Below are 19,699 nucleotides of genomic sequence, written 5' to 3'. Positions count from 1 at the left end.
TCTTCAAGTACATTCAGTTCAAATTCAGTCATTCTGATCAGGAACTCTCTTTGACAGCACTTTGTAAGTGGGACTTTAATTATGAATACCCTGCATATATTACATTACTGCACTTTTCGAATAATAATATAGCTCATACCTTTTAATATATACTATGCACACATAAACCACTGTATGTTTTTTTTACTCCCCCCATTCTGCAATTTCCCCCTCAAAGCAGTAAATAAAAACAATAAATTAATTTTATGCATCTCTTTAAATAAACTATGTTTAATTTTGTAATGTTACTTAAAATTTTTAACACTTATTTCATGATCAAAACAGTAACAGACATGCTTAAGACATTGCTCTTAAGTTAAGTCAGTTTCCTGAGCCTTTTAATGTATTTAGAATTTTTAAACTATTTTTCTCTCATGCAACTACACCTCATCTAACGTTTGGCTGCTTTTGGATCCTCTGAATTAGTTAATTCTATTTTTATTTGCTGAATTTCCAAAAAAGGTCAGACCCCCAGTAACAGACACCAAAACATGTGATGATATCCAGTAACAGATAGGATGCGGAAAAGATGGGTAGTGGACAAAATTCTCTTTTCCCCTTCAAAATGTGCAAAAGTTCTTTGTTTTTAGAACTAAAGCCTTATTAAATTCAAATGAACACGAAACACCAACTGACATTGTAGTAGTGGCTGTTCATAACCTTCCACCAATGCCTTGGAAATACCAACTGGCTCATAAAATTTACTCCGATAATACTAGATGGTTGCACCATATTCATGGGCCGCATTAACATATTTTACCCACTTAAAATTCTAATTATTTAAATCAAAATTAATGATTGACTGTTACTGGTGCTGTTACCATACTATTTGTTTATTTTATATTTAAACCAGAAAGTTTGGAAATAACATAAATAGATTATATTCATCTAATTAAAGTACTAGATGAAATTCAGATTTCGTAATTAATGTATATAAATAAATGTATACAACTTTCTTGTATTTAAATTACTTACTTCTATGACTGAATTATTATTAATTTTGCATTTGTTTCCACTTAATACTGGCTTGCCATCAACAAAAATAGCCTTCTTCCCTTCATTTATAATGAAAAAGTCTCCATTATCCTCCATTTTTATGATCCCTTGCCTACGAGAAATTTTCCATGCAGGCCCTTCTTGTGAAAAATCTATATCAACTTTGTTGTCTTTCGCAGAACGACCCAAAGTTACCTTAAAAATAAAAAAAAACATAAAATAATAGCTTTTTGCTTCATCATTACTTCAAGATAATTTTTTATGGCAGATATTAATTTTTTTTTGCTTTTAAAATTACTAATGTCGATCTTACTAGGTGAAGGAAGGGTAAAACCGACCTAGACTCCAAAACACTCAAAAAATGAGAAATAGGATGTAACAGGTGTAGTCAAAAAAGAAAAGAGTTGAGATACTAAAAAGCTGCTGCTTCCCTCTCTCTTCCAAAAAACTTTACTTTGCCATTCATATTTTCAAATTTTTCATTTAAAAAACATGTTTTTGTACTTTTTCTAAAAGCATTCCGGATAGCTACTGCAGAAAAGAGTAAATATTAAAAGTAGTTTTTACACAGTATAAAAAAAATTATAATTAATTGCAATTAAGAATGTTCACTAATAAATTATGGCGAATATCTCTAAATTTTTTAATACTAAAATATGTCAGTTAAAAACCTAGAAATACTGTGGTGACCCCAGAAAGTTTCGCCTGCAGAGAAGTTAATAAGAATTATGAGTTAGTAGTCTTTTTTAAACATTCAACAAGTCTTAATGAATACGGGGGGGGGGGGGGGGTCGGCACATCGTCATCACCAAACGAAATTTTAAAATAGATAGATTGATGAATTAATATATATGTATATCTATAAACTGTTGCTTCTCCTTCCATTAAGAAATAAGGATATTGATAAAATAGGTCATTTATCATGTTACATTAGCAAGGTATAAACATTTTCACATCTATATTTGTTTACAAAAGTAAAAACTGCATTTTAAGCTTTGAGGGTCATTATAAGACATACTGTTTGACCACAGATTGTATGTAATTGGGCAATCTGCCAAGTAAAGACGATTCCATCTGAATGAATCTAGCAGGGGAGAAGGAAAAATAACGATGGGATTTTGATGCACGCGTTTTATAATGTCACTAGTGCCTTATTCATTTATTTCATTCTCAAAAATAAAATAAGAAGAAACAAAAATAGTTACCATGGAAACAACAAAAAGAAAATAAAATGTTTTCATTTCATTCAAGAATGTAAAAGCAAAATGGTTAGCTAAAAACTTTGTTGTGAATAAATAAATCAATTAATTTTTGCCGCGAGAATGTAGATCGAATATACTTTAGATTTAAAAAATGTTGCTGTGAGCAAATTTTCATTTTTACAAAACTAAGGCTAAATAATAGAGAGGCAAAAGTGCACATCTGAAACAAACCAACATCCCTATAAAGTAATAGAGACCTCCATTTCCGCCTGTAAACCGGATATTAGCCTTTCCATGAAAATGATGGTCAGACAGTACATGTCTCCTGAGTTCATATTTCTTACTCTAATAAAAAAAACCCTAATGATGATGTGGGAGAAGTCAATGAAGTAGATGAAAGGTTATGATGTATATTGAGCTGAATTACATAATTGCCACATAAAATTTCTAACAGAGGGAGTAATAGATTAGATTTTATAGTTAGTAATAGATTAAAATAATGCTGGAGTACTGTTTTTATACAAATTTGTTGTAAAACATTATCACATTTATTCAGCGAAATGATCTGAATTCAAACCAGACACAGTATTTCGATTAGTACAAGTTAGGTGGACAAAAGTCATGTTCAAAATTCTAAACTTTGGTATTGGGATAGTGTAAACAATAAATCAAAGCTTGGTACAGTGAAACCACTCTGATCGGCCACCTGCAAATTTTCGGTTGTTGAAAGGGGGTGGCCGCTTCAAATGGTTTTTTCGTTTCAGTTACAATATAATTCTATAACACACAATATAAGCAAGTCTAATACACAGAATGAAGTTTGAGATCGTTTTAAAATAGAAATAGTATATTATTCAACTATTGTTTAATTTTCGAAGAAAGGATACAATTTGTGACTTAAGTTTTTAATCTTCTCCAACAATAGTTTTTAAATTCGAATTCAAAATGTTGCTTGTTGCAATTCAAAATGTTTTTCAATTCAAAGTCATAAATAAATTGCTCAAACCAATTTATTGGTCATTGCATCTGAATTTCTGATGACTTTATTTATTATACCCAAAATCATTTCAGTAGAAAGTTTAGTTTGCTCATGTTTACAAAATGCAAATTGATTGTCAGAGGCCGAATTAGTGGCATAAATATGTACTTGCTCAAAAGATGTTAATTACACACAGCGAACTGATTAGTTAATTTAAACCAATCTCAAAATAATATATTACATTTGATTGAAAAACACTTATTTTCGCATACTCGTTAACCAAAAGACGTTTCTCTCAGTCGTCAGTGTAAATATCAAAGCTCTCCATTGCTGTTTCATGCTGGAAAGAATTCAAAATCGTACTTTACGCCAATTTTCCGTGTTCATATTGCTCAGAATTTCAATATGTAGTTCCAGATTCATAAAATGATATCTAGCAGTGTTGTTTGCAACCCAGATTACATGTACACACTGACCAACTAATAAAATAAACATGAGTGATTTTTACTCCTAAATTGTCGGAATTCGTTAAAGGCCAATAATAATTCTTCCCTTTAAACTGAAAAGCTACAGATTAGAAGCAGAAAGTGAATAGATTTTCTTGAAAAATGGAATGGACGCATCCACTTGACTGCCGTTCAGAAGGGCTGGCTGGCCGTGGATAGGCATGTTTTTAACATTAAGTCTATGAGCTAAAAAATTCGTGCCACAAAAAAGTAGCCGTTAAAAGGGGTGGCCGCTCGGAGAGGTTTCACTGTACTTAGTTATTTGTTTATGTCTAACTCTCTTCCGTCACATGAGTAATAAGGTTCAAAGGTAAGTATCCGTTTGTAATAAAATAAATCAGTTGAGTTCCAGTCATCATTTTATCACACAAAATTAGTGTTCCTAATTTCATATGATTTTATTGTTCAAGATGGATATTATTCGTACTAGTAAGTGCTTTTTTTCCCTGATTTAATCAATCTATCAGATAGTTAAACAATGTTAAAAAGTTTTTTAAAGACAAACAAAGTGTTTTTTGCCTGTTTCAAGATATTCAAGTGATGGCAATGATTTGTACCTGTTTGTACCCAGGCTAAATTTTCTGCATATAGTGGCTGCAGCTTTCCCATTAATTATAAGCTGCATTATAGTCAGCACACTCGAGTACAATATATTTATTTTCCCCAAAGCTTTGGGTGCTTCAATCATTCTTCAAAAAAATCCCTACTCGAAAGAAAGTACTCCAGAGAAAAAAAAATATGTTGTACTCGATTGAGCTGACTATAATATGCCTTATTAATAATGGGGAAAAGTGCAGCTATTATATGCAGAAAATTTAGCCCAGGAACAAACGGGTAAAATCATTACCATCACTTGAAAGGTTTTAAACAAGCAAAAACTTCTTCGTTTATCTTTTAAAAAATTTTAATATTGTTTAATTATCAGATAGAGTAATTAAACTAGGAAAAAAAGGCACTTACCAGTATAAATAATATCCACCTTGAACAATTAAATCATGTGAATTTAGGAAAACTATAATTTTGTGTGACGAAATGATGAATTCTGAACTTGACTTTTGTCCACCTAGCTTGTATTAATCGAACTATTGTGCCAGGTGGCAAATGGAAAGCAGTAGAAGTGATCTGAATGGAACTGCTTGCAATTTCAAGGGCTTGGTGAGCGACAGCGAGCAGGAGGTAGTAGTCCCCCCCCCCCCCCGAGTATTTTATAAATTCTCCAAAGAAATAATTACAAATTAATTTTTTTTTACATTGAAGCAGCAGAATTTTAAGTTCTAGCAGAAAAAGTTATTGTTTAAAAAATATTCTGGTTTTTTCCCCCTTCATTTCTTTTTTTTTTCTGCTGTTAACACAACAAACTTCAAAATTCCACTTCAGAACTTAAAGGATAAAAGGCCTTATCAAAAAGTGAAGTACATAAAATAAAAACTGAAGTAAGTTGCAGGAAATGTAGTTCCAAGATGTACAAAAATAACTTAAGGCACCTCTGTTTTTACATACCTCTGCTGATTGAATAAGATATCTGACAATTCTTCCAGTTAACACTGCAAGAGTTTTTTTGTCAAATTCAGGTATGCTTACACCTAAAAATTATGAAACACAAAATATGAAAATTTCATTTTAAAATTAGAATAAATTACAAATCAAAGTTAAATACAGTGAAGCACCATTTATAAATTTCTCTTTTATACATTTTTATCAATTATACGTTTTTTAAATTGGTCCCTGCAGAGTCTAATACACATTAACCTATACCGTAAACGCGGGCTACTTTGGCCCAGATTTTGGAAATGTTCTCATTTTTTCTCTTTCTCTCTCTCTCACACACACACACAATAATTTTATAACTATTCATATTTCCAAGCTGTAGAAAGTTGTTTTACACATTTAGAGATCTGTTATTGTTTTTTATTTGGGCCAATGTTACCCTTGCATTGGGGTTACTTTGGCCCAAAGTGGTTTTTCCTATTTAAAATCATCGTAAAACTAACTACAGTCAAAGAAAGACGTGTTTTCATAGAAAAAACTGTTTATTGAAAAGAAAAATACATTTTACAAGAAGTTTGAGTCAGACATATTAGTTTTAAGGAAAAGTATTAATTTTTTTTAAAAATATATGTGCATACCTAGTTATTCTCTCAGAAATTACAGACGGAGAACAGTCATCTTTTCATCAGTTTTGGAAGCTGAATAATTTAATTAAGATAATACCTGAAATACACCACCAGATCAGTCATTCTAGCCGAGGACTGCAGTTTTGTGCTTATTAGTACTCATCAGCCTGGCATAGGAAGTGACTGAGCCAGATATGGGAAACCTATACGACGGCAACTTACTGAAAATACCATGCCTTGCCTTCAATCTTAGAGTTGAACCAAACCATTGCTTCGGTCACTCGTCTGGTCTGCTCTATTTCTATTTTAGCTACCAGTTTGTTTGGCTCTCTTGGCTCCCTTAAGAGATTTTCCACCTCCGGCTCAGTAACTTCCTATGCAGGGCTGATGAGTGATAATAAGCATGAAACTGCAGTCCTCGGCTGGAATGACTGAGTTGGCGGTGTATTTCAAGTACGTCTGCCTTAGCCCAGGCTATAGGGCGGTAACTTACTAAAGATAATACCATTCGTAAAACAAAGGATCCTAAATTTTCAGTCACTTCCAAAACTTTTTGGTGCGTTCCATTGCTTTCAACATTAGCTCCTTCTTCTCTCGCATAAATAGCTATCCCTAGACACCAGAGCTCATTCCATTCTAGAATAATAAAATTCCGTAATCTTTCCAACAATTTTAACAATATTTGTAAGAAATAGATGCAACTGGGTTTACCTTTTTCTAAACCTCCTGCAACTTTTAATTTCTCTTCATCTTCAATAATGAGCCATGTAACTCAGCGCTAATGAATTCAGTCTGCAATCTCTCTCTTTATCCATTACCGAGAATTCCAGGGTTTTTCTTGTGTTTTTCCTGTTTAGAGTCTAAATTTTAGCTATTCTTGACTTTTCCAAATCTGTTTGGCGGATTTTTTCAAGTTTTTATGCTGGGCCAAAGTAGGTTGTAATTTTTACGTAAGAGATATGTTGTCACTGTCAATTTAAAAAACAACAACACATAAATGAGAAGTACAAGTATGGCATAGAGTATTAAATAGTGCTCATAAATAGATACTTAAGAAACTCTTAGCTGGTGTAGAACTGCTTCTACATTTAGAAGTTTGAAAGGCTATGAAGGCACATGTTAGCACAAGGAACGCAGAATCACTAGTGCTGCTTCTTCAGTAGAGCTGTAGAACTGCTTGGTATACATAATTGAGGTCTTGGGGATGCTCACTAGTGGAATTTGTCAAAATATATTGGAAAAATTGCGACTTGAAGATTGACAGAGGACGTTGTATCTTTTTCTCCATTTGGGTCAAAGAAGGATCCTAGGGCCAAAGTAGCCTAACAGTTTACAGTACCTAATATACGTTTTTTCATTTGTAAGCTTTTTTTTCTTACAGACCCTTCAAAAACATATAAACGGTGCTTCACTGTATACATAAATAAACTGAGTGTAGAAAACTATGTTTTAAATAGAAAAATTTCACACAATTCAACAAGTAGGAAAAACACGATTTGAAAGTTTTCCTACTTGTTGAAGGGGTGAATTTTGAAATTAAGGATTTAAAACTTTTTAGAAGATACTACTTTTAGAACCATACAAAGCACAAAAATTTTGAGAAATATTTCTTAAATTCATAAAAATCTAAATTGCTCATAACTGAATGAAAAAAAAAAACTGCACATTCAAAAAAGAAAACAAAATTGTGAAATATTTTTGTGAATTTTTCATGTAACTTACCAGTTACACACTCAACAAGAGTTTGCATTTTTGGGATCTCATTCTCAAGTTGTTTAATTTCCGCCAAACTCCTCTGTCTAGCATGAGAAAGCTCTAGAAAGTAAGAAATTGCATTTGAATACAGCTTTGAATAATGGATTTGCTACTGTTTTTACACAAGCATTTGGCTATAAAATGCAATGTATTTCTACAACCCTTTTCTGCTCCCTTCAAAATCCCTTGATGAGATTTCTCTCTCTACATCTCTCACTCATAAAATTTCCAGGCTGAAATGAAGACCAAGATAGCAAAAATAATACATATGCTAATACTGAATACATTTTTATCTCTAAAATAAAAGGAAGCTCGGTCTCATTTTGGGGCACCCACTTTTTGTTATGGAAATTTTTTCTAAACATTTTATGCACATTGATGCAACACTGACTAATGCTAAGTGGCTTAGCAAAATTCAGATTAAAGTTGATTCTACCTTACCGACTGACAGAAATTTTGCTTATTACATGGATGCCACTTGCCAAATCGATTAACTCTATAAAACAAAAAGTAGAGAAAAGTTATGAAGAAGATGGGGTTACTCATAGGAATAAATAGGCCCTCGTGTTGCATTTTCTGCCATCACATGGTCTGGTACTGAACAAAAACATTAATATAAATTCATATGCTAAGCATTGATAAAGCACTATTAAAGCAGAAATAAGGATTTTTCAAGAAAGTGGAGTTCATCGATTTGGCAATTGAGACATCCACATATGTTGCAATTGAATTCTCAGCAATATGGGTAATATCATGCTGAATCATATTTGACACTTCACAAAAGAAATTAAATGCCATAAAAGTACATTGTAACAGAGTTGAATCAAGTCCCACATTTGAAAATCTAGCTTATGGCTACATCAAATGCGACCTCACTTTCTATAATTATTTAATTCTTTCAAACATTTCTGTTTAGCAAGTTCTAATGATTGCAATCCCTTTAAAAAACAGTTAAAAGCAGAAACTGGAATTGCTAAGCACAGTTTTACAGTTATATTTAGGCCCCCTAAAGTTCTGAGGGGAAACTCAAGCTTCACAAGCCTTTTGGCTAATCAGGCCCTGATTTTACCTACCACAGGGTGGCGACAGGAACTGTGAAAAAAGTTCCCTGACTTTTCCCTGATTTCCCTGATTAAGTTCACCGAATTTCCCTGATTTACGTTACCAGTGATAATGGTTTTCTTTCTTTGCTTTACTTGAAATCCATTGTATGTTTGTATAAAATGCAGTATTTTAAACGTTCTAAGTTATGTAAAGTTGTTGAATTAAAGATATGTTTTAAAAAGATGCTACTTTTTTTAATAAAATGGTTAAAAAAAACAAGACTATTTTTTTTGGGGGGGGGGGGGGAATAACCTACAAAACAGTATATTAAATTTTTATACAATGGAAAGATTATAGAAAATTAAAAAAAAAAAACTTTACATCCAGAAACCACTTAGCATAAGAATTTTAAGAAACTATTAAAATTACTTTTAAAAACATATGTATTTATGATAGAACTAAAAAGTAATTGAAATTATTTTGACCTAAGTTTTCAAACAGTATAGTAATAGGGAAGTTTTCGATTTTTCAATTTTATTTTTATATGATAGAGTAACATGTATGAACATCATAGGTGAAAAAAATTTTGCGATACGATAAGCAGTTTTTTTTAAAATTAATTTTTAAAGTTCAAGCGCCTGTGACGTCAGATGGCATAGGAAGTGACGTCCGATAGGAGAGAAACGCTAGCGAACCGGTTCCCATGTCATGGGAGAAACCGAAGAACGTGCATTCGACTTCGAAGATGAAACGTAAAAGGCTTATCTCCTCGCATTAAACTCCTCGCGTTTCTGGAATATTAAACCTCTCATCCTCTCGGAAATATTCGAATATCACCATTGATATTATTTGAGGAAGATTACTTAGATTGTGCTTTAACGAATCCGGCCTCCATAGTGTGTTCAAAAGGATTATTGAATTTCTAAAAAATAAAAATATAAGCGCGCTCAAAATGTCCCTAGCGAAAACAAGGGATCTTCGGCGGAAGGCTGCCCATTCGCGCCCTGTGACGTAGGCTCGTGACGTTTCAGAAGAGCGCACTTTTGCGCGTGGATTTTTAAAAATTCATTAAAAATCAACCACGGTGTTTTAAAATTCGGCGATGGTGAATTTTTTAGTTTTGAGGGTCAATTAACAATATGCAATAGCCAAAATATGATTTGGCTATTGCATATTGTTAATTTAATAGGTTGCAACTTCCCTATTGTTGCAAGAATAACAAGTAATAGTGAAAGAATAGAAGTAATGCAGTTATTCTTATATAACTAATTGACATATTTATGCAAAACAGATGAAATTATTTGACAAACATTCATAGGGAGCTTTTCTCTAATCAAGAACATAGGTTTTTAAAGGATGAATACAGCATTTTAACAATAAAAAAAAAATAATAAACATATTTACTTAAGTACACAAGTTAACTCTATTTCAAATGATTTCAGTATGTAAAGAGAAAAAATCTTCGATTGCTTTTGTAACAAACAACTTTGAAATGCAAGGGGGAAAAAATGAAAAAAAAAAAAAAAAGCAATTAGTTAATTTCAAAATATATAAAAGAAGAATACAACTTGGTTATAAAGTTAAAGAATCACTAAAGTCTGAAGAAAAGAAAACCTTTATAATCTGCGGTGACAACAAATAGTATAACGGCAAAAACAAAGGTTTTTTAATTGAAAGTTCAATTTTAGCAATTAAATTAAAAACGCGAAAAAGTAATAACTTTCAAGCTTTTATCAGTATTAATTCAAAAACCAAAGATTTCTTTTTGAAATCGTGATTACAGTAAACTAATTACTTCGAGACAATGGAATAAAGGCAAACGAGCAAAGGCATAATTGAAGGCTTCCTCTTTGCCTGTATGGTTGTTTATTTTACGTAGCATTGAAAGCGTAAAAGGAAATTTCAAGCTATGTAAAATAAACAACCTAACAGACACAAAAGCAATCTTAGGAAGTTCATCCTGTGGTTAATAAGTAAGATTCAATACTGTGACGTTGACTAAAAAAGATGCACAAATATGCGGCAGTATAATCGCGCCTCATTAAGTTTACTTTTTTTTGAACAGATAATTGGCGGAAAATGCGTAGGGAATTAAGAGTACTTAACTTTGTAAAGCAAAAAAAAAAAAAAAAAATTTCTTCAAAAAATCAATTTTCCCTGATTTTTTGTTATTTTTTTTAAAATTCCCTGATATTTCCCTGACTTTTCCCTGATTAATAAAGTTCCCTGACTTTTCCCTGATCTCCCTGATCTGTCGCCACCCTGTACAAGATCACAAGACTCGAGTATTAATAATGAAGTTAGAGATAGTCTGGTCACAAAATAGAAACATTTCAATGCTTTCGCACATGGCACTATATTACTATTTTTATAGATTTGTAATATACAGTCATACTTAGTATTAATATACAGTCTATTATGGTTGATAGGACCACATCAAGACCGATCCTAGTAACCGCCTGTTCCAATTACAAGACCAGGACACGTGTGGCATAAACGAACATGCTATGCATAACATATTAAAATGCTATTATAATCATTGTGAGGCCTACATGCATGATGATCATACAAAGAAATATTACTGGTTATAAAACTATTTCATTGAGAAATAAATTAAAATAAAGCAAAGAATCTTTCTGGACTTGTTCACACACACAAGGTGTTCAGACTAATATGCTTTACATACATTCCTTCCAGTCAGTATTGATTCAATTCAATAACCAGAAGCAACTAAAAATTGGAGAGAGGGGAAAAAGAAAAAAAGATCTAGTACTTAACAGCTATTAAAAATTCCAATGAAATGTTAAATTACGTATTTTACAGATAAAGATTTTTTTTTCTTTGAAAAAAATTACATTTTATTCATTGAGCTATATGCTAATTATTTAATTGTATGTGCTAACTAAACTGAATACATTTGAAATTTCACTGAACTTTGATCTTTGCAGGAACAGCCTCTCCATGCTGTGGCAATTTTGCTAAATATTTTCCTTGTAAATATTACTGGGCTTAATTGAAAATTACAAAAATCGTAACTAACTTTAAATACCCTAATTTTTCTGCTGACTCACTTGAAACCTGCTTCAAGCCAGCAGTTAAGGTCTTTTTTTCTTATTTATTCTCATTTTCTTGGTTTGATTAAACAGATTTTGAGTTTCAATAAGCAAATAATATTATTCCTTAGGTTTTGGCTTGGTTTTTTAAGATTTGGTTCAAATAAGTGGATTCCAATTTTCCAGTGGATTTAAGAACTAATATTTTTCTCTTTTAAATAGTATTAAAAATATATGCATATTGCATACTATACTGGAAGCAATTCATTATTGATCAGAAAAGTATTGTTATAAAAACATTTTTAACATAACTTTTTCACTTTCCATGTGAGTTGGAAGAACTTTCAACCTAACTGGTTGGAAAAAACATATACATATAAATAAATTTACTTAATGCCCAAAATACTTAATAATTATATATACTAACCTTCTTCCAGCACTGAGTTCTTTGTTTCCCTAAAATAATAACAGTAAAAAGAGTGAGCAGAGTACATATACACTTATCAAAGAACAAAGAATATTTAAATAGTGTGACTTCCTTATCATTTTCCCCACATAAACAACAAACTAGAGCCCAATTCAGTTTCGAGGGGTGGTCTTTGAGGTGGTTAAAAGTTTGAAATATTGCACCATATTACTATGTAAATATTTTGTTATGTATAACTCATAATTAAGGACTTTAAAAGAAAATTCTTGAAATTCGGGCTTTTTGCCGAGTGGATAAAATTATCTGACAGGTTTATAATTTTACATAGTAGTTTGTGTTTGGAAGATACAAAATTCCCGCATAAAGATTAAATGTTCTGCGAAATTTAAAATATTTTATAAATATCCTCTTAGTTTGATTTTTTTCTCTAAAAATTATGAAAATTGAAACCTCTTATCAGAACGGAAAAACTCAGAGTCAAGAAAGTTTTGCATAGTAATTAGTGTTCGGGAGTTACAAGTTTCCCGCATTAAGGTGAAGTGCTCTGCACAATTTTGATTTTTTTTCACCCGCCCTCCCCCTAATGTACATAAATATAACAACATCCTAACACTCCAGTACTATTGAGTTTTAAGAAAGTTGATAAATAAAACTAAGGGTATTCATTTGTGCAAGTGCTTCAGCTCCATCTTTCAATCAATAAATCACACCATATTCTCTGAATCTTTATTCTTTCCCCTTTATATTTTGGATTGGAGAATTCTTCAGTATGAGAATTATCTGTTATTATTCGCTCCTTTCTCGTGAAGGAGAGATGAAGGGTGAGAAAAGGAGATTTCACAGGGGTGCCCACCTAAGGTGTGTCAGGGTGCAGACTGCGCCATTGAAATTTTATGGGAGGGGGGGGGGGGGGGTGTTTTGAAGGGTATTTTTCTCATTGGGGGGCACCCTTGGATTTCATGAGGAGTTTTAAACTTGAAAGTAAATTATTGTCCAGTTTCCAATTTATATATATTTTTCTCAACAAAAGAGATAAAATAATAGGTTATTTTCTCAGAAAATAGATGTAGAAAGGAATCTGTCTTTCCTAATAAATATGCTAAACAGTTAATATAGGTTTAAAGTTTGAAACTCAGCAATAAAAAATAATTTTATTTTTGCTTCAGTTGACAATTAATCTAAAATGATGAAGATTTTTAAGGTAACAAAGAAACAACAAAAAACAGACTTACTGCACATCAGAATCTTCCAGAAAATCTTCTGCATCAGAAAAATTTAAATGACTCTCCACAGGTAATGGCTGGTGCACTAAAATTCAATACAAAAGTTAAGGTACATCACATACAAGGTGAAATTTAAGTTAAAAAGCAGCATAATAATAAAACATTTCATTTTTTAATTAAAGTAGGGTAGTGTGCTAATTATCAAATGCCAATCAATTAAGCATTCTATTCCTTTCAGTTTTTTTTTTTTTTTTTCAACGATTAAGCACTCAAAATCGAAAACATTACCCTAACATATAAGGGAATAAGGACTTAGGAGAAAAGGGAAAATTAAGGTGAAGACAATTTTATGTCTTTAGTCTAAAGAGTGAAGGATAATTATTGCATACCATATTTTTTCAATCACTTTTTATTCCCTATTAAATACCATTGAAATATACCTTTGCTACAATAAAAGTATATATTTTGACAGTTAAAAGCATCCCTGAAGTCCAATTGCCTGAACTTTTGCTCATCTGAATAAGAGGTCCTGACAGATTTGGCTTACTAACGTAATGTATAACAGGTTACTAGACACTATAATACAATTAAATTTATTGGTGACGCATATGAGAAATGTTTGTGGAGAAAAAGTAGGAATGCAATCAAGGCCGTATCCAGAAATTTTTTCGGGAGGGGCCCGGATTTGCCCATTGCCCTAACACACACACACATAAATACATATAGATACACACATACGCATAAAAATATTTAACACAGAAGATGTTTTTGTTTTGAATTTTAATGATTCCACTGTTGGACTCTTTTTATTTTTATTTCTTATTATTTTTTTATTCACCTTGTAGTGGTAAGGATAACAGGAGAGTGTCCCCTTAAGTTAGCTGTAGAACATCCATAATTTCAGGGGGTTCGGGGTTTTTTAAAAACAGATATAAAAATCTGTATTTTGAGGCCTTATATGGGGTAACTGAGACTACAAAAGTATGAAGAAAAATATGCAAACAAAGTCTTTAATAGTTATGCATTCTTTTGCAGATCAAGGTCAATCAAAATAAAAATTGCTTGCTCGACAAATCGTTGACATTAATTGACAGAGGAAAAGCAGCTTTTAGTGTAGTTTGTTTTTGATCACTTCCCCAACATCCTCCCCCCCCCCCCCCTTCCCATCAAATGCCCTACAGTATAAAAATTGTATAAAATGGTTTGAAAGAAATGGTGTAGATATTCAGAAAATAAGAATGAAAGAGTAATATTCTGGCCATTTGGACAATTCATACTTTATTTTCTTGATAAGAGAAAAAATTCGAAAACTTTTCAAGGAATTTCAGAAACTTAAATGATTTTCAAAGACTCTAGAACAGTTGAAATTATTCAAAGCACTTAATTTGCAATTTTCAGAAGTTGATTACACAGTCTTACAAAATGATTAACTTTGAAAGATACACCCGTTTTCTGTTAGAAATAAATGTAACATTATATATTTTTCAAAGCAAACAATTTTTTTTTCAATCACAAGTAGTGCAGAAAATAAAATAGAGTGGAGTAAGTGTTATTTTTTTCTGTGTTATTAACAGTATGCAGTAGAAGTAAGATAAAAACAAGTAATAACAAAAGAACTTCCAAAATACTGAATTGGGGGGGGGGGGGCCTTCCTTCAGGATACGGCCCATAAATGCAATCTCACAATAAGTACAGTCGGTTCTCTGTTTAAAGACAACTTTTCACAGTCCCAGACCCCCCCCACTGTAGCATTAGAAAAATTCTGCTTAAGAACACATTCTACTTCAGAACATTTTTTTTTTTTTTTTTGCGGTCCCTTGAAAGTCAAAAAATAGAGAATCGGCTGTATTAAAGCACCTTTTTTGGAACCAGAGATGTGATTTTACCGAGTCAATATATCATTTAATATATTTTAATTGTTATCAAGCATGTATAGAGGCAGAAACAAAAAAGGAGTTCATCCAGAACTGAAATGCCCACTTTCCTTAACAATAATATTAAATTTACAACACATCTTTCATACTTCCTTATTAATGAGAAAGGTCATGTGTGTTTCATTTTTATTTCAGGAACTATTTTTATTGTTTCATTTCTCATTTTCACTATCTACCCTCATTTAAAGGTCAAAAGCTTGTTTGCTAATTGGATTATTGGGGGAAAACCCCTTTCTTATTCTGTATTTCATAAATTTGAGGATGTATTACTTTTTTTTTTTTTTTTTGCAAATGAAGGAGCTTAAATTTAAACTCAACATATTGAGTTTACAACCCTTTTTATGACATAAGATAGTTGCTTTACTTTTTAATCCTTAACATATAAAAAATATATATATATTTATGATAATAATACTAAAAATATTAAGAAATTAAGAATGAAAATTACAGTTCAATAATCATTTGGGTAAAAAAATATAAACTTCAGATTTTTGCACTTTGTTTTTTGAAATCTAATTTTTCTTAAACTTACCAGTTTGATCATGTAGGAGATTGTATTGCTTCATTAGAGTCCAATGAGCAAATAGGACTTTTGCAGTTCTAGACGGTAAGAAAATTGCTACATTCAAATCAAGTAAACTTTGGAAAACTTCAAGATTTGCAAGGGTCTGAAATGATAACATGCGTTGTTGAATCAATTTTTCCATGAAAAGTGACACCATTTAAATATCATTAAATGCACACATCAATGAGAAGAGGTTTGAAATTGAACATGCATACAAAATTAAAAATTTCATTGAAAGCACAAAATGACAATGAAAGTTTTAAAACTAGATTGCGCTCGATAAATGTTGCTTTTACCAGGATTTGGTTGCATTTTTCACAAAATGAGAAAATACTATGTAAATTATGAAGAAACAAGGCATTTTCGCTTTTTTGCTGAAATAAGAAAAAAAAGGGGGGGGGGGGATTTTGATGTAAACTGATTTGAAGAATTTTATTTCAAGACCATCATCAGGTTGTCCTTGCTCCTAAGAGATAAACTTCTACAGGTAGAAATTAATTTTTTTCTCCAAATAATATGAACAAAAAAAAAAAAAACCTACGCCATTGCATCAAAAGGCGTCTAGACAAAGTGAATCTGATAAATCTCCAGAACAGATATGTTACAAGCTGTTGTTGTTTTTTTTTTTTTTTTTTTTGAAATTATCATTTGCTTCATTTCCTTTTTGTAGAAAAGAAAAATAAGCACCTGGGAGAAACCAAAGCTCAGATGAGTGTGGTGCAAAAATTGGATAGAAAAAACTGAAGCGAGGGGGAGTATGTTCAGGATTATGGAAGAATTCCACTTTTAAAGAAAAAGGGTGGGAATGAAGGTTTCACGGTGGGTTACTTTCAGGATTTTGCAGTATTCTAGGAAACTGTTAGCTCTTCCAAGACATGTTTCTTTTGTAGTTATACAAAGCGAGTATTTGTGATGCTGTTTCACTCATTCCTGAATGTTTAGGATAGAAAACTTGCAAGAAAAGTCAAATTAAGTTAAGAAATCGAAGTTGGGGTAGCAAAGAAGAAGGAAATTGCATTGATGTGAGTTGTACCTCAATGCACACTTTCAACAATAAAAAAATCAAGATGTTTACCAATGGGGTATTTCTGATAGAAAGTCTATTGCAAAAAGAAAACACTTAATAGATGGAAGATATTCAGAACTTGAAGAGGCCTCAGTAAAGTGGTTACTAGCAACTAGAGAGCAAAATTATCTGGACCAACCACTCGTGAAAAAGCAGACGTTTCCGCAAAAAATATTGGCATTGCAAATTTTGAAACAAGCATAGATTTTATGGACTTGGCAGCAGTCGATGACATAATTTTAGAGGTATAGTAATTGGTGAAGAAATTTCATCGAGCATAATGGAAAATATTGAAAATGAGTGTTGTGATGAAGATAAGGAAGAACTTTAATCAGTGATAAAATTACCTTCTATTCAAAATACAAGAAGAGCAGCAGATGTATTGCACAATTTTCTAGAATGCTGTCAGAATGTTCCTCACTCACTATTCGATGCATTGAAAGTATCCGAGGACAATTTAATGAAACAACTAATTTCTGCTCAGAAGCAATGTTTGTTAACAGATTTTTTTAAAAAATGTATGTATACTTTTTTGGTAAGTAAGAAATTGCTATATTTAGCATAAAAATTTAAGCTATTTTCCAACCTATACAAACTCCCGAATTTATATTATTATATATGTTAATTTTTGTTTCCGTTTTCAATAAGCGGAATTTTTGATAACTTAAATTTTTTTTTGCTTTCCCTTCAACTTCCACTTAATGAGGTTTCACTGTACATTACGAACGTTAAAACGATTGAAATCTTGAACACAAGAAGCAATTTCCCATGACGTATAAGTTCAATGTTGGCATGTTTACAAAAATACAGTAATTTTCTGAGCATTAAAATAAGAACGATACCAGGAAAACAATACAAAGCTCTCCTACAGTACCATATTTTATGTAGGTTTGCAAATCCTCATATATATAATAGCCAATGATTGAGTAACGCGCGAGTTTCATCAATGAAACTCGCGCCACGGCATGATAATTTGATAATATGTTTTTGGTAATGTTTAACATGCAGAGAAAGGCTTTATTGTGACAAGGCTGAACTCAATCCGGTAATTTAACTGCTTTACTGGTAAGACTTTTATCATTTCAGGGGAATGAAGAAACGAAAAAATGTCCAACGATGAACGCCACCTACTGGAGTTAAGGGTTAATACACTGGAGTTAGGGTTACAATTTCAACTATCAAAATATCACCAAACAGGCAATGACTTTGTTGAAATGTAGAAGCTATTTTCCCCCGTCATACTTTGACAGGCGATTCTCTAGTTAATAAATAATAAGCGTAAATTTTAATTTAATGTAGAAAAATATCATTACAAATACCCACTGTTGATGGAACAGAAGCAATTAATTTTTCTTCTTCAGCACTAAATAACACTTTGGCTTGAATTTGAGAAATCACTTCAGGGTTAAGTTGCTTTATGGCAAACAAGGCAGTCCTAAATATTTCACACAAATAATTGAAAAATTAAACTATTAGATTAATAAATCAAAAAACTGAATGAAATAACTTAAATTTCACAAGTAAATAGTTATTTCAAATTCAATAATTTTAAACTTAGCATTTTTTCCTGAAAATATTAAAGAAAAAAAAGTGTTATTCACACTGCATAAGCTTATACTGCCATGCTAATCACTAAAGTCATATCTGCAGTTTTCATCAAAATTGATTTATTGTCACGAGGTGGTTCTTTATAACATATTTCACTTTTTTATAATGCTTTATGGTCGTTTGTGAATAGGAAATATTTTTAAAGAAATTCTGAAAAAAAGTGGAATCAGTCTCAAATATATGGAAAAAGTAAAAATTTGAACAGCAGTTTTTTATTTTAAAGCTCAGCTGCAGATACTGATTTTTGGGTTTAGCACCATCATTATGAGCAATATCTTCAGCAGTTTCATGAATCAACCATCTTGATACAGTAATTGCAATTATCTGTTACTATGATTTCTACACCAAGATTATTATTTTTTTTTCCTTCAGTTTCTTTCTATGCCACACACTAGCATACTCTCAATATTGATCAACCAGTCATTGGTAGTAGGGGGATGGTAGGGTGAAGTGGAATAATTAAGATATCTTAACTTTCTCAAAATGAATAAGTCGAAAATTTGTTCTGAAAACTACAGTACAGAAGAAAAGAATAAAAGAATAATGTAACAGTATAACCTCGATTTAATGATTGTCAAGGGACTGGAAAAACTTATCGTTAAATCAAGGAGCATAGACACTTAATGCAGTCAAATCCGGACCAGTGAACTGTATCATTAAATTGAGGAAATCATTAAATCGAAGTTATACCGTATTTTCCAATAAAACTTGCATTGAAATATTATTTTTTTATATTTTTCAGAAAAATTGTACCTTCAAAAAAAGAGGAAAATTTTTACTTTAAAAACTTTCATAGGACAAAGTTAAAAAATAAAATATTTTTCTAATGAAATATTTTCTATTTAATCATTAAAAATATTTTTCATCAAATAAAGGAATGAATAAATAATGAAACAATAAATGGAAAAAAGTTAATCAATTAATGTATGGGAAAAAATAAATTAGTGAATGAATAAGTGAATTAATAAATGAAGGAATTCACATTAACTAATAAGCAAGTTATGCAATAAATAAACAAAATGAACTATTTTACTTTGTCCCATTCACTTTGCCCCAGGTGCACTTGACAATTTGTATTAAGCATTTAAAATATAAATATGCTTAAAATTAACTAATTAAGTACTGCACTGAACATCAGTAGCTTTCAATTGACGTTTAAGATGTTAATTGCAAAAGCTTTATCATTTT

The 19,699-nt window shown here is 31.4% G+C and overlaps 1 protein-coding gene across 1 annotated transcript in view; it reads right to left on the bottom strand.

Annotated features, from left to right (window-relative positions):
• Window positions 1-19,699, bottom strand: part of LOC129221325 (microspherule protein 1-like) — a 40,491-nt gene that overhangs the window by 833 nt on the left and 19,959 nt on the right. The window contains exons 7-13 of the mRNA XM_054855792.1: window positions 18,227-18,338; window positions 15,805-15,940; window positions 13,348-13,423; window positions 12,116-12,144; window positions 7,559-7,651; window positions 5,223-5,305; window positions 1,015-1,230 (exon numbers count right to left, since the gene is read on the bottom strand). Coding sequence (XP_054711767.1) covers window positions 1,015-1,230; window positions 5,223-5,305; window positions 7,559-7,651; window positions 12,116-12,144; window positions 13,348-13,423; window positions 15,805-15,940; window positions 18,227-18,338 — 745 coding nt within the window. The remainder of the gene's footprint in view (window positions 1-1,014; window positions 1,231-5,222; window positions 5,306-7,558; window positions 7,652-12,115; window positions 12,145-13,347; window positions 13,424-15,804; window positions 15,941-18,226; window positions 18,339-19,699) is intronic.

This window comes from Uloborus diversus, chromosome 4, assembly GCF_026930045.1.
Source record: "Uloborus diversus isolate 005 chromosome 4, Udiv.v.3.1, whole genome shotgun sequence".
Taxonomy (NCBI): domain Eukaryota; kingdom Metazoa; phylum Arthropoda; class Arachnida; order Araneae; family Uloboridae; genus Uloborus; species Uloborus diversus.
Note: the sequence above shows the minus strand (reverse complement) of the source record. Positions and strands in the feature narration are given on the sequence as shown.